Source organism: Apis dorsata, unplaced genomic scaffold (assembly GCF_000469605.1).
Source record: "Apis dorsata unplaced genomic scaffold, Apis dorsata 1.3 scaffold_161, whole genome shotgun sequence".
In the NCBI taxonomy this organism is placed as follows: Eukaryota; Metazoa; Arthropoda; class Insecta; order Hymenoptera; family Apidae; genus Apis; species Apis dorsata.
In genome coordinates, this window is record NW_006263450.1 from 985,845 (window position 1) to 998,691 (window position 12,847).

At 31.5% G+C, this 12,847-nt stretch overlaps 2 protein-coding genes across 2 annotated transcripts in view; both read left to right on the forward strand.

Moving 5' to 3' along the window:
• The window catches only part of LOC102679058 (arylsulfatase B-like), a 4,936-nt gene extending 1,774 nt beyond the window's left edge, over positions 1–3,162 (forward strand). The window contains exons 2-8 of the mRNA XM_006613698.2: positions 23–182; positions 368–594; positions 691–928; positions 1,033–1,190; positions 1,369–1,660; positions 1,772–2,076; positions 2,714–3,162. Of these exons, the coding sequence (XP_006613761.1) occupies positions 23–182; positions 368–594; positions 691–928; positions 1,033–1,190; positions 1,369–1,660; positions 1,772–2,076; positions 2,714–2,950 (1,617 nt within the window). The 3' untranslated portion in view covers positions 2,951–3,162. The remainder of the gene's footprint in view (positions 1–22; positions 183–367; positions 595–690; positions 929–1,032; positions 1,191–1,368; positions 1,661–1,771; positions 2,077–2,713) is intronic.
• A 1,771-nt stretch (positions 3,163–4,933) lies between these two features.
• On the forward strand, positions 4,934–9,196 carry LOC102678928 (arylsulfatase B-like). The gene is made up of 8 exons (XM_006613697.2): positions 4,934–5,253; positions 5,940–6,099; positions 7,029–7,255; positions 7,351–7,612; positions 7,702–7,859; positions 7,964–8,258; positions 8,380–8,657; positions 8,762–9,196. Exons 1-8 carry the CDS (start codon positions 5,098–5,100, stop codon positions 8,918–8,920), a joined length of 1,695 nt encoding a protein of 564 aa, XP_006613760.1. The 5' UTR covers positions 4,934–5,097; the 3' UTR covers positions 8,921–9,196.
• The last annotated feature ends 3,651 nt before the right edge of the window (positions 9,197–12,847 follow it).

Here is a 12,847-nt window from a genome sequence, read left to right on the forward strand (position 1 = left end):
TATTTTACATTGTGATTGATAGGGGTGGAACGACGTTGGTTTTCATGGATCGAATCAAATACCAACTCCCAACATTGACGCTCTCGCGTACAATGGAATTATATTAAACAGGCACTACGTTCTACCGTCAAGCACACCATCTAGGACAGCTTTTTTCACCGGCCTCTACCCGATTCGTATCGGTATATGTTGTTATATTTGCATTTGAAATAGATTAAATATAATTATTAGTAAAAATTTAAAATCTAAAATTCGATAAATCAATAATTTATAACTAAATTAAAAATAATAATAATGTCAAAGATCGATGTCGCGATTGGAACAATATTCAATATATGATTTGGAATTATTTCTTTCTTATTATTAGGGATGCAAGGGGATGGAATTCGTGGTGGCGAGCCACGAGGTCTTCCATTGCACATAAAAATTTTGCCGGAGCATTTACGAGGTTTAGGATATATCACGAAATTAATTGGGAAGTGGCACATGGGATACCACACGCCACAGTACACGCCATTGCATAGGGGGTTCGATTCGTTCTTTGGTTTTTACAACAGCCACATCACGTATTACGATTACGAGTACTCGAATCAGGTGAATTTTTTTCTTTGAATTTTATTAATTTTTCTTCCTTCGAAATGTGAAAAATTAATTTCATCGGGGAATAGAAAGCAGTTCTCTTCCCCACAGAATATGACCGGATACGACATGCATCGTGGGGATGATCCGGCGTACGGAATTAAGCGGGAATACGTGACAGATCTGTTCACCAAGGAAGCGATCAAGATCATCGAGAATCACGAGCTTTCTAGACCCCTTTACCTTCAGATCTCGCATCTAGCGGTTCACGCGCCTATAGAACAACCGGACGACTCGAGCAACGACGAGATTATACAGATTCGCGAGCCGAATCGGCGAAAATATGCCAGTAAAAAAAAAAAAAAAAAAAAAAATCGAAGGATATTTAAAAATTTTCGAGTAACTTATTCGAGTTGAAGTTATGTTATGTGCGCAATGTGTGGTTATTTTTAGAAATGGTGTCGAAATTAGACGAATCGGTTGGGCGTATAGTTCACGCGTTAGGCGAGAGAGGAATGCTGAGGGACTCCCTAATCCTGTTTCTCACCGATAATGGAGCAGCTTCGATCGGTAGATACAGAAATTACGGCTCGAACTATCCATTAAGAGGAGTAAGATTGCATATCTGTTACATATATCTTTTTTTTTTTTTATTTATTCAAAAGTTGAGTTGAAAGAAACTCGATTTGCTATTTTTTTTTTTACGGAATCAATATAAATCGATCTCGAATAGTCAAGCGATAGTGAATGAAAGAAATTTAGGATATATTTAAAATATTATTATTGCAGACGAAATACACTTTATACGAAGGAGGGGTGAGAGGAGTGGCGGCATTATGGTCGTCGAGATTGGAGAAAGCAGCCCGTGTTTTCAAGAAATTGATACACATAACCGATTGGTTGCCCACCCTTTATTCCGCAGCTGGTGGAGATCTAAAGGATCTAGGCGAGATCGATGGGATCGATCAATGGCGCGTACTTAGCGAGGGACAAGGGCACGGCAGAGAGAAACTTCTGTTAAATATCGACGAAGTTATGAAAACCGAGGGTGCGATATACAGCCGGTTCAAATTGTTGCGAGGTAATATATTATTAAAGCTACATGTAAAAAAAAAATAAATAAATAAAAAGTAAAAATTAAATCGACAATTTGTAGATATATTTTAAGAATTTTAGAAACAAAATTTTTAAGGTCCCATCGGGAACGGTTATTACGACAAATATTATGGGGATTCCGGAAGAACGTTAGAGACACCACCGTACACGGAAGTGGTGTTGAAAAGCGCTGTTTCTCAAAGTATCACCTATCATCTGGGCGGCCCAGTGACACAACCAAGCACAATGATACAATTAAGGCGAGAAGCGACCGTCCAATGTCATCCAAATGTGACATATTATTACAGGCACTCGTTCACATTTTGTAACATGACGGAATGTTTATTCGATATAGTGAACGATCCATGCGAAACAAAAAACATCGCGGAAGCTTATGCCAGAGTAAGTGTTAGAAATCGTCCTTCAATTATTTCTCATTTAAGATCATATTAATATGCGTATTTGCAACAAGTGTTTACTTTCTGACGTAATCGATGCAATGTATGCATCTACGTATCGTCTGATGCTCTCAAATTTGCAATTTTAATTTATCTTTTGTATCTATCTATTGTACATGACAATAATATCGAATTAAAAATAGCAACAAATTGATATTTGTATTACATGTTTCGCATACGTAGCTTTATTAACCTAACTTAATAAGATTATCATTAACTTAATTAGATTATCATATATCGTGTAATAGATTAACATATAAATTTCTTTGTACATTCAGACATAAGTTAGTATAAAAATGCTAATATTTTTTCATCATTTTTTTATTCGATCTAAAACAAATATAGATGTAATTCAAAGTGGGCTGGTTATTAAAATATTCGAATAAATATTCGTAATCTTAATCTTTTTAACAATTTTAAAATGTTACGTAAAAGATAATATATATAAAAATTAATATTAATAATACTTTAAAAATGGAATATTTCTGTATTTGATCACAACATTTATACGTTTAATATAAACGTTTAAATCTTTAATATCGTCATTTGCACAATATTCGTTCAAATTGCTGTGTCTACAGATCGCAAGAGATTTGGATCTTTACTTGGAAGAGTATGGTCGTGTTTTAATGAAACAAATTAAAAAACCGGTGGATTGGTTGGCCGATCCAAAAAGAAGGAACAATACATGGGAACCATGGATGAATTCTAGAGCCGCGATATACGTTCAAAACATCGGAACTGTGTACGTCAATTTAGCATATTACATTCATGTTTCGATCATTTTCATTTCGATATTGATGAACAATTTTATCTGATTGTATAATATTTGTATAATTTATTATCAGATTGATAATATTTCGAGAAGGATGTTAATAGCATCGATAAATTATCAAAATTCAAACGACACGATATTTTAATAGGATAGTAACGACAACTTGAACAATTTCCAGTAATACTCCAGTGTTTTCCAATTTTATTTTTTTTAAATCCTCTTTTAGAGTGTTTAAATATCTTTTCCTCCGTAAAAAAATGTTTTCGTGTTTTAAACTTAAACTCATAAAACATATAAAATTAAAAATGTATAAATTTTACAGTTCTATTGGATAACATGATTTGTTACAATTGTTATTGTTAATATATTGTTAATATAAGCATAAATTCATCTATGAATATAATCATGTAAATTCGTTTATGTTAAAAATAAATGTAAAAATATGGCTGGCAGATCTTAGGCTTGACTGATAAATTCTGGCGATAAATAAATTTAACGAGACAGAAATTGAAATAAATGACTTCATATTTCCGTAATTAAGTAATTCAATATATCTCGAATAAGATGTTTTAGCGAAAAATTCTCATTACCTGGAATAATTTAAGTTATTTAGAAGATTACACATAATTTACAATGTTTATTTTCAATTTATATATTCATCGATTTTTTGCGTATGATGTTAAAGAAATATCTTATAAAATTAAAATAGGTAAAAATGATGTAGGAAAAAATACATCAATATTGTTTGTACAATTTTATATTGTTATCTTTTAATAATTATGTTTTTTATAGGAAATTCATTATATTTTCTGCAAATATATTTCCGTAAAATATATTTGTTTTTTGTTGATTTTTTAAATATTTATATATATATATATCTATATGTATATAGCATATTTCATTTCTCTTACTATTTAAAAATTGCTTATCTCTTTTCAAGTTAATGAAATGAGTTTTAACGATTAAATACTCATGTAATTTTAATTAGTTATGAATAAATGTGTTATCTAATTTATGTATGAATCATTTGCAATTATGCTAAATTCTGTATATTCTTTTTTAATAAAAATAAAATAGAAAACAGAAAATTTAACAAAATTCACAAGATTTATTTTATTTTGCATATTTATTACATTTGCAAAAGTGTTTTAAAAATTATTAAAATTAATTTATATATTTTACTTATTCTTTCTATAAAAATCAAGTGATAATATTAAGATTTCAGTTTTCTAGTTATAAAAGAACCAATTCAATACTCTTAGCCTAATTTTTCAATATTACAAATATATATTTTCATTAAAACAAGAGAAAAATTTTTATTGTTACCTATTTTTTATTATATGTTTTAAAAAATAATCAAGAAATATTTTTTTCTGATTTTAAAGTTATCAATTATTAAATATAATTATTTTAAATTATTTATTATTAAATCTGGATATATTTGAAATATTATTTAAATTATTTTAAAATATATTATTTTGTTTCATAACTTTTTAAAATAATATTTTCAATAACAAATTTGTTATTTAATTTGTTATATAAAAAAATTTGTTTAAAAATAGCGATGGATAAAGAAAAAGATAATATTCTAACGATTACTGGCTACTTATCTGCAAGAGAACGAGACAGTTCTCCTTGACGAATGTGCAATGTGTTTTCGATAGTTGCAATGCAGGCTTTGACGTTAAGTTATTTTGCTTAGGTGCTTAGTGATAACAGTCAGAATGTACCATTCCATACTTTCCACGCGAGTGATATAAAGACAGCACGTGGTAGAGACACGGTAATAAATGTAAGATTCCCGATTTTACATCGTTGTGTTTTCGAGTGGAATTTTTTTTTGAAAAACGAATCTAAATAATCATTACGTGCAATTTTCTCATAATTTGCATTTAAATATATATATGTACATTTTATCTATATCTATAAATAATAAATAGATTGTGTCATGAATCACTGATTATTATACTATTAGCATTTTTTTTATTAAAAATTTCACAGTGAAAGATTAAAATATTTATAATTAATCAGAGTGTATATTTCTCTTTTATCGATCAATGTGAAAATCATAAATATTTTGAAGAATAAATGACATGATTTGAAGAAGATTCGATTAAAGTGTTTCTGTAGAATCGAATCGAATGAAATCGAGTGAATGAAATAATTGTGACATTAAATACAAGTATTTACATGGAATATATGGAAGTGGAAAAAAGGAAAACTTTCTTTCTCCTCGTAGCGTCTGTGATTTTTATAATAGGATGTATGTACGTCTCGATCCAGGAATCAAAACTATGGGAAAGAGTAAAACGACCAAATATAATCGTGATCATGGCTGACGATCTTGTAAGATAATATAATCTTTCTTAAGTTTTAAAGACGATAAAAGAAGCAATTCCCATTTTATAGCCATGTGCTGCATACTAGATCAATTAAGAATCGATCTCGAAGAAGAAATAGCGACGATTTTATGGTTTTAGATAACAGAAATGATTTTATCTATTCGTTGTAAACATATCGTCTAATTAAGTTGCTTCGAGAAGAAAATTAATGATTCATATTTACAAACTAAGTTAATAGTGATTATACAAGTATATGATTATATACTCACTTATTTGCTAAATCAAATAATGAGATAATTTGTTAAGATTTAAATATCGTGGACATATCAGATTATCCTGTTGGAATGTAATTAATATATAATCATTCGCATTATTCAATCATCACTTCATCTTTAAATTGGTTATCTTGTTATCATTCCAATGCAATGTACATGCTCGCAATTCGTTATATGAATACAAATCGGACAGCAAATAAACTTGACACGAAAAATATTTGATTTTGTTTTATACTGTTTGTATCTGTTTTATACTATCTCGATACAACGAAATAATAACAGAGAAAATGAAACTTCAATATCATTCATTTTTGAATATCTGAAGCAACTTTCGATCCCACCTTAAATAACCGCCTACCAATTATATGTAAATCAAACTTTAGTAGTCACTCAATTCCTCGAATTTCTCATCAAGGGGTGGAACGACGTGAGTTTTCATGGTGCCAATCAAATACCCACGCCGAACATAGACGCCCTGGCCTACAACGGCGTTATATTACAACGACATTACGTCCTACCGATATGCACGCCATCAAGGACAGCCTTTCTCACAGGCCGTTATCCCATTCGAACAGGTACTTTATTAATACCATGTATCCGGTCGATATTCAACATATATTCGTTTTGGTGTTTTTTATCAGTAGCATAATTGTTAATACGACGCAACGTATGTCAAAGTATAATTTATTGTCCATTGTGAGTAATACTCAATGTCATCTTGTTGCAAGAAGTGTTACGAGATGATAGAGTGATTTGTATTCCATGTCGAAATAACGAAGAGGATTTATAAGTCTCGATACTACTTGAATCAAATGCATGTACATATATATATATATAAATATACATAAGCTTTGTTCATAGAGACATTTGATAAAAATTGAGGTAAAACTAACAAATCAAAAGAAATATTATTATATATTTAAGAAATATTATTTATTCTGTTTGAAAAATTTTAATCTGTGAAAAATTTATTATTCGATGGATATTATGAATGGATATTAATATAGTAATAAATATACATTAAAAATATCGGAAAATATTTTGTTAAACTTTGATTTTATAAAGAAAAAAACTGTATACCAATAAAATTAAATTCTTTCCATTGTATGTTTTACGTTTTTCATTGTAATGATTACTTTCTCATCGTTTAATCTTTTTTTTTTTTTTTTTTTTTAAAAAATTAACCCCTAAACGTGAGAAAAATTTTTAAAAAAAAAAAAAAAAAAGATTAAACGAGGAGAAAGAAATCATTACAATAAAAAACGTAAAACATACAATGGAAAGAATTTAATTTTATTGCTAAAAAATTTTTTTTTTTATAAAAAAAAAAATTTTTTAGCAATAAAATTAAATTCTTTCCATTGTATGTTTTACGTTTTTCATTGTAATGATTACTTTCTCATCGTTTAATCTTTTTTTTTTTTTTTTTTTATAAATTTATCTCACGTTTAAGTGTTAATTTCTTTAAGCAATAAATATATATTTGTACATTTTTTCATAACAGGTATGCAAGGTTATCCACTAAAAGCGGGTGAACCACGTGCGATACCTCTAAACAACACTCTTCTACCTGAATATTTGCGAAAATTAGGATACGCCACGCATCTTGTAGGAAAGTGGCACGTTGGCTATTATAGTGATTATCACACACCAACTCGTCGTGGTTTCGACACGTTCTTTGGGTATTATAATGGTTACATCTCATACTTTAATCATACCATTAAACAAGACGTAAGTGTCGTAAAATAACAAATAATGTAAAAGAATGATTATAGAATCTTCAATAACAGATATCTTAAACCTTTCGAAATCTTTGATTTTTTCAGAATCACATTGGATACGATTTGCATTACGACAATTCAAAGAATTTGTCCGTCAATTACAATTTCGAATACACAACCGATCTTATTACAGAAAGGGCCGAAAATATAATTAAGAATCATGATCGAGGAAAACCTCTTTATCTTCAATTATCTCATTTGGCTGTTCATTCTAGCGATGCAAAAGAGGTTATGGAAGTTCGCGATGAGCAAGAAATGAATGCCACTTTAGAATACATCGAAGATTATAATAGGAGAAAATATGCGGGTACGCAATGGAAAATTAATCTAAAATTATAAGATAATCATTGGTTTCAATTTTCATAATTACTTTCTCGCAACTTGTCCTATTTTCAGGCGTGGTTACTGCGATGGACGAATCCGTTGGCAGAGTGATTAAAGCGTTGGAACAATCGAGTATGTTGGAAAATTCAATTATCGTTTTTATGTCTGATAATGGCGCGCAAACTGAAGGATTATTGGAGAATTACGGGTCAAATTATCCATTGCGTGGGGTAATGAAGGGATACATTTGATATTTTGTTTCTTATCGCGTATCAAGATATTTCGACATTTATCCCAATGTATTTACAAATATTATTTCAATGTTTATTTTCAGTTGAAATTTACACTTTTCGAGGGTGGAATTCGTGGTGTGGCATGCGTTTATTCGAGATTAATACAGAATTCCTCGAGAATTTCCAATGAATTGATGCACATAACCGATTGGTTGCCGACGTTTTATTCAGCGGCTGGTGGTAATCTGGAAAATCTGGAAGAAAATATGGACGGTATCGATCAATGGGATACGATTGTCTCTGGAAAAGAATCAAAGCGCGGAAGCGTGTTGTTGAACATCGACGAAGTGGAAGGTGTTTCTAGCGCTTTGATAGGAAAATACAAATTAATTAACGGTAATTAAATTTATTTCTATGCGAATATCTGATATTCGCGAACTCGTCGCATAATGTTTTTATGAGGATGAGCTTGTGAATTTTATTATTAGATTTAATTCTATTTTTTTTTATTATACAGGAAAAAATATTCAGTATAGTGATTACTATGGCGATAACGGTACGAGTGTGTCATATCCCGAGTACAATGTATCGAGTGTTTTACATTCAATTGTCGGTTCTACTATTTTTCATACGACAAATTTTACGTTAAATATCGAGGATGTAATTAAGCTTCGAAACGAGGCAAGGGTTGTTTGTAATAATTTCACGAGTTACCCAAAATGTGTGGACAAATGTTTATTTGACATTTACAATGATCCTTGTGAAACGACAGATTTGTCCGACGAGCATCCTGAAGTAAGTATGAACATTAATAATTAGATAAAAATTTTAGATAAAAATTTTTTCACAAATTAAATTTAAATTGATAAAGATGCTGTTAAAAAAAATTTCACTTACAGATTGTCAAGAAATTAAATTATTTTATCGCGAAATACGAAAAAGTTTTATTACATCAAACGAACGCTCCCGTGGACCCACGTTCTTATCCTGAAAATTTCAATGAGACATGGATGCCTTGGATACAATTATCCCCAAATGAAATCCCAATTTTTTATTGATTAACGATTTAGATAAGCTACTGGAAAAAATCTATTTAAAATAATATTAAGCCAAGATGATTTTGTTATTTCATTTGCAATGAAGTAAAGATTATATTTATTATATTTTACAAATAATTTTCAATAATTTTCAATACTTCATATTGTATATATTTACACATCGTTATTTAATTGCATCTGACTTAATAATCTAAAGAAAAACATACAATAAAAATTATTGTAAGCAGTAGTTACAATGATTTCGAATGATTCAAAATTAAAATACGAATGAATTTATTTCAGTCAATTCTACCGAAATTAGAAAAATATTTTTCTAATTTGCCTGATGTTTCAGTAGTTTAACGGAGAAGCAACTCGTGCATAAGACTCCTGATTTGAGAAGGGATGGGAAAAAGTTTATCACCGGGGGATTAATTCCTTTTTTTCTCGGCGACGTTATTATATACAGATTATGCAGATGAGACGCCATTCCTCGAGAAACACGTTGATATCAATTTAATTGCATGACATCGAATTAATTAATCTAGGTCTTCGCGAAACCGCAACTTTTGATATTTTACAAAATTTATTGGCAAACGAACAAAAGATTGGCATTGCACTGAAAGTCGTCGCAAAGAATCGCTAATCCTATCCCATATATCAAACGAAATTATTAACATTATTCCTTATATTATTGCCTCATTTATCAAGAGATTTTAAATGACTCAAAACAGCAACCGAATCGTAAATATTTAAAGAGTTTCTGTAATCAAAAATCAATAACCAAACATTTATTTCATACGTCAAACGATTAAATTATTAACATTGTTCCCTTTTCTTTTTGTTGTCATTCTATTCATCAGAAGTGTTAAATTATTCAAAGCGTCCGGATCATAAATACCTAGAAGAGACTACATCTGTTCATCATGAAGGGAAACAAACGTTAGAAAAATCGGTAATCGAACACCTATATTTCATATATCAAATCATCATCTTTCCTTTTTTTTTATTTATTTTATTTATCAGGAGTCAAATGATTCCAACTCACTTGGATCGTAAATATCCTAGAAGGGGCTATATCTATCTATCATAGAAACAGAAACGCGACAATGCGCGTGAATAGAAAACACGTTTCTTCCAAGGCGATGAAATTTCCCGGTTTGGATGATCCGTGACAATACGACAATACGTGAATCATCGGAAGAACGTTCGCATTAATTGCGAGGTGGGTACTTTCACCTCGGCTGTGAAAATGACGGTTGAATCAAGCAGAGAGCGGTGGCGTCGAAAGAGACGAAAAGAACGGGTTAAAAGCGGTTTATTGGCGGAGGACTGCAAAGGATGGCCGCTTCTTTCGTTCCAGATTATTTCCTCCCATTATTCGTCGAAGACGTCTACCATAAAAAGGGGGCAAACAGATCCGGCGACAGCTGCTTGGCTATTAAAAGCGACTTAAACCTCAAACCCCCTCGACACGATCGCAAAAGTTACCTCTCTCGTTCCTCCCTTCTTCTCCACCACCCCTCGCGATTACGCACAAAGCCAACGCGTGTACACACAGACCGAGACTTTTCCTAGCAAATAAGCAAATTGCTAAATGAGCCGTAACGCCAACTTCCGCGGCCACAAAGAAATAATGGGGAAGAAAGATCAAACTTCGTAAGGGAGGCGCGTGATCTTGGAAAAAAAGGAAGGTTTCCACGATTGGGAAAATTGTATCGTTTTTTTTTTGATTTAAATAAAGAATCTCGTATAAAGAAAGGTTCGGTGAATCGCTATCTAACGCCCTTAGGATTTTAATAAGTAAAGTCTATTTTTTTTTCTATTGATTTTCTGGGTTTTTTTTTCACAGTAAATAAAAGCTTTGACACGTCAAAATGAAAGATTAAATTAAACGAGTGAATCCAGCTTTAAAAAATTAGAGATTCATAAATGGAGGGAAAAAGGAAGAGGCTATTGAATTATATGGGATTTCGAAATAAAGTTTTGTACGAACGTTTTGCACGCCCTCAATCTCTTCAAGTAATCAACAAATTGAACAGTCATTAGTATTAATTGCCTCATTTGTTAATTACCATTAACGCTCTTGTAACGATTTGTACGCCATATTACGAATCCTCGATCCGCACAGGCTACAAAACAGTTTGGGGTAAGCATTTTGTGTCCGCGCATTACGTAAATTCTCTCCATTGACGTAATTAAAAATAAAATGGAAATATATTCTATATAAATATGAATTTTTAAAACCTTGATCTCTGATATTTATAAAATATAAGGATACACTTATATATTACTTTATCAGCGCATAACAAAACGAATAAATCGAAATTGAGTATAATTTATTAGCGAAAAAGAGACAAATGAAAGTTGAGGTCCATTGTTCATATCGAAATAGATTCTTCCGTATTTCTTTCGTTCTTACTTCCAACGTTAGACTGATAAAATTATTTAATGAAAATATCAAAATGTTAGAGAAAAACGAAAAATTTGAGATAAAACCAAACGACTACTGGAGAATAAACAACCGGCTCTTTCTAGATACTTTCTGTGTGATATTTCTAATGGTAACTTCGAGTTCTCGAATAATATACGATCCCGCTTTCTCTTCGAAACTAATTGGCAAATCGTACACGTAATTGGTTCAATAGTTAACTGTTTGCCCGGCTTACCACATTCTTTGGATAAAAGAGTAAATATATTACGAATAAAAATAGAACAATCTCAAATCCTATTTTAACAGAAAAACGAGAAATTATTAAAAATTCGAAAATTATATTATAATACAGATTTTTATAAATATAACTTGTTTTATCATTTACATTTCATGTTTAAGAAAGGAAATACATATGTACAATTTTAATGGAACTATAAACGTAAGTGACGATATTACGGTAAGAATACTTAATTAGAGAATTACTTGTCCTGAATTCTTGACACTTTCATCTTTCCCTTGCATCTGCTTCATTTAAACAAAGAATATAGCACTATATTTGTCATATTTACTTTAGTAAGGGATGTTAAACATTTTAGATAAAAATAACTCAAAATTGTCACTTTTCCAAATCATGAATCCTACAAAATCATTTCTCTAATTTCCCTATTGATTTAAAAATTATCGCTAACTATAAATTCTTAATTTAAGATTTTACAGGGAAAAAAAATTATTCTTTACATCCTAATTAACCAAAACTATTTTTAGTCGATAACGCATGCTATCACTTTGCTTTTGGCTTGATACGAACACCGGTGGATCCTCTCCTCGCAGGTACGATCCTCTCCGTTCACCAGAGGCTCTAGCAGCTCGTAGCCACGGATCTTTGACCAGTTTCTCGCCTCCTCCCTTACTCGTGTGCTCGCGTTCACACTCTGATCGCCATCCCCGTGGCCGGTTCCTCGTCCAACGAAAAACGAGTAGGTGAAGTAGGAGGAAATAGAGTAGTAGTAGGAGGATTCCACCTCCACGACGACCGGCAAATCCTGCGGGACGGCTCGACGGACACCTGTAACCACGCAGACTCCCTGCAGCACGGGACGGTGCGAAGGAACTTCCCCGATAGGGAACTCATATTGGTCACAGATCATTCAGGATACCGCGCGTTGACGTCCGGTCTGCTGCCTCGATTGATCATCCACCACGATCAATCGTCGTGTGACAGTGGATGTGCCCGGGATAATTCCATTTTACTACTTACTCGACTAGTTTCTCCAATATATTTTAGCAAGTCAATGTATATATATATATGTATATATCGTGCACGATATGTTTTCATCGATGAGGAACTCTCGGTTGAAAAATTGACGATAATTGGCGATGCTCGCAGGAGGAATTCGCGTGTGTGATTTCTAAGGCTATTTTATCATCCTGTCGACAACTGTAATTATTGAAAGAGTGTATATCTTTCGATATAAAATTTATATATTCTTCTCTTCGTAAAAGCTGCTTGCGGT

What these genes read in the sequence shown, in the direction of transcription:
- LOC102678928 (XM_006613697.2), top strand. Translation starts at nt 5,098, where the DNA reads ATGGAATATATGGAAGTGGAAAAAAGGAAAACTTTCTTTCTCCTCGTA. An exon ending in TGATCATGGCTGACGATCTT is followed by an intron (nt 5,254 to 5,939) that starts GTAAGATAATAT and finishes TTTCTCATCAAG; the next exon opens with GGGTGGAACGACGTGAGTTT. An exon ending in ATCATACCATTAAACAAGAC is followed by an intron (nt 7,256 to 7,350) that starts GTAAGTGTCGTA and finishes TGATTTTTTCAG; the next exon opens with AATCACATTGGATACGATTT.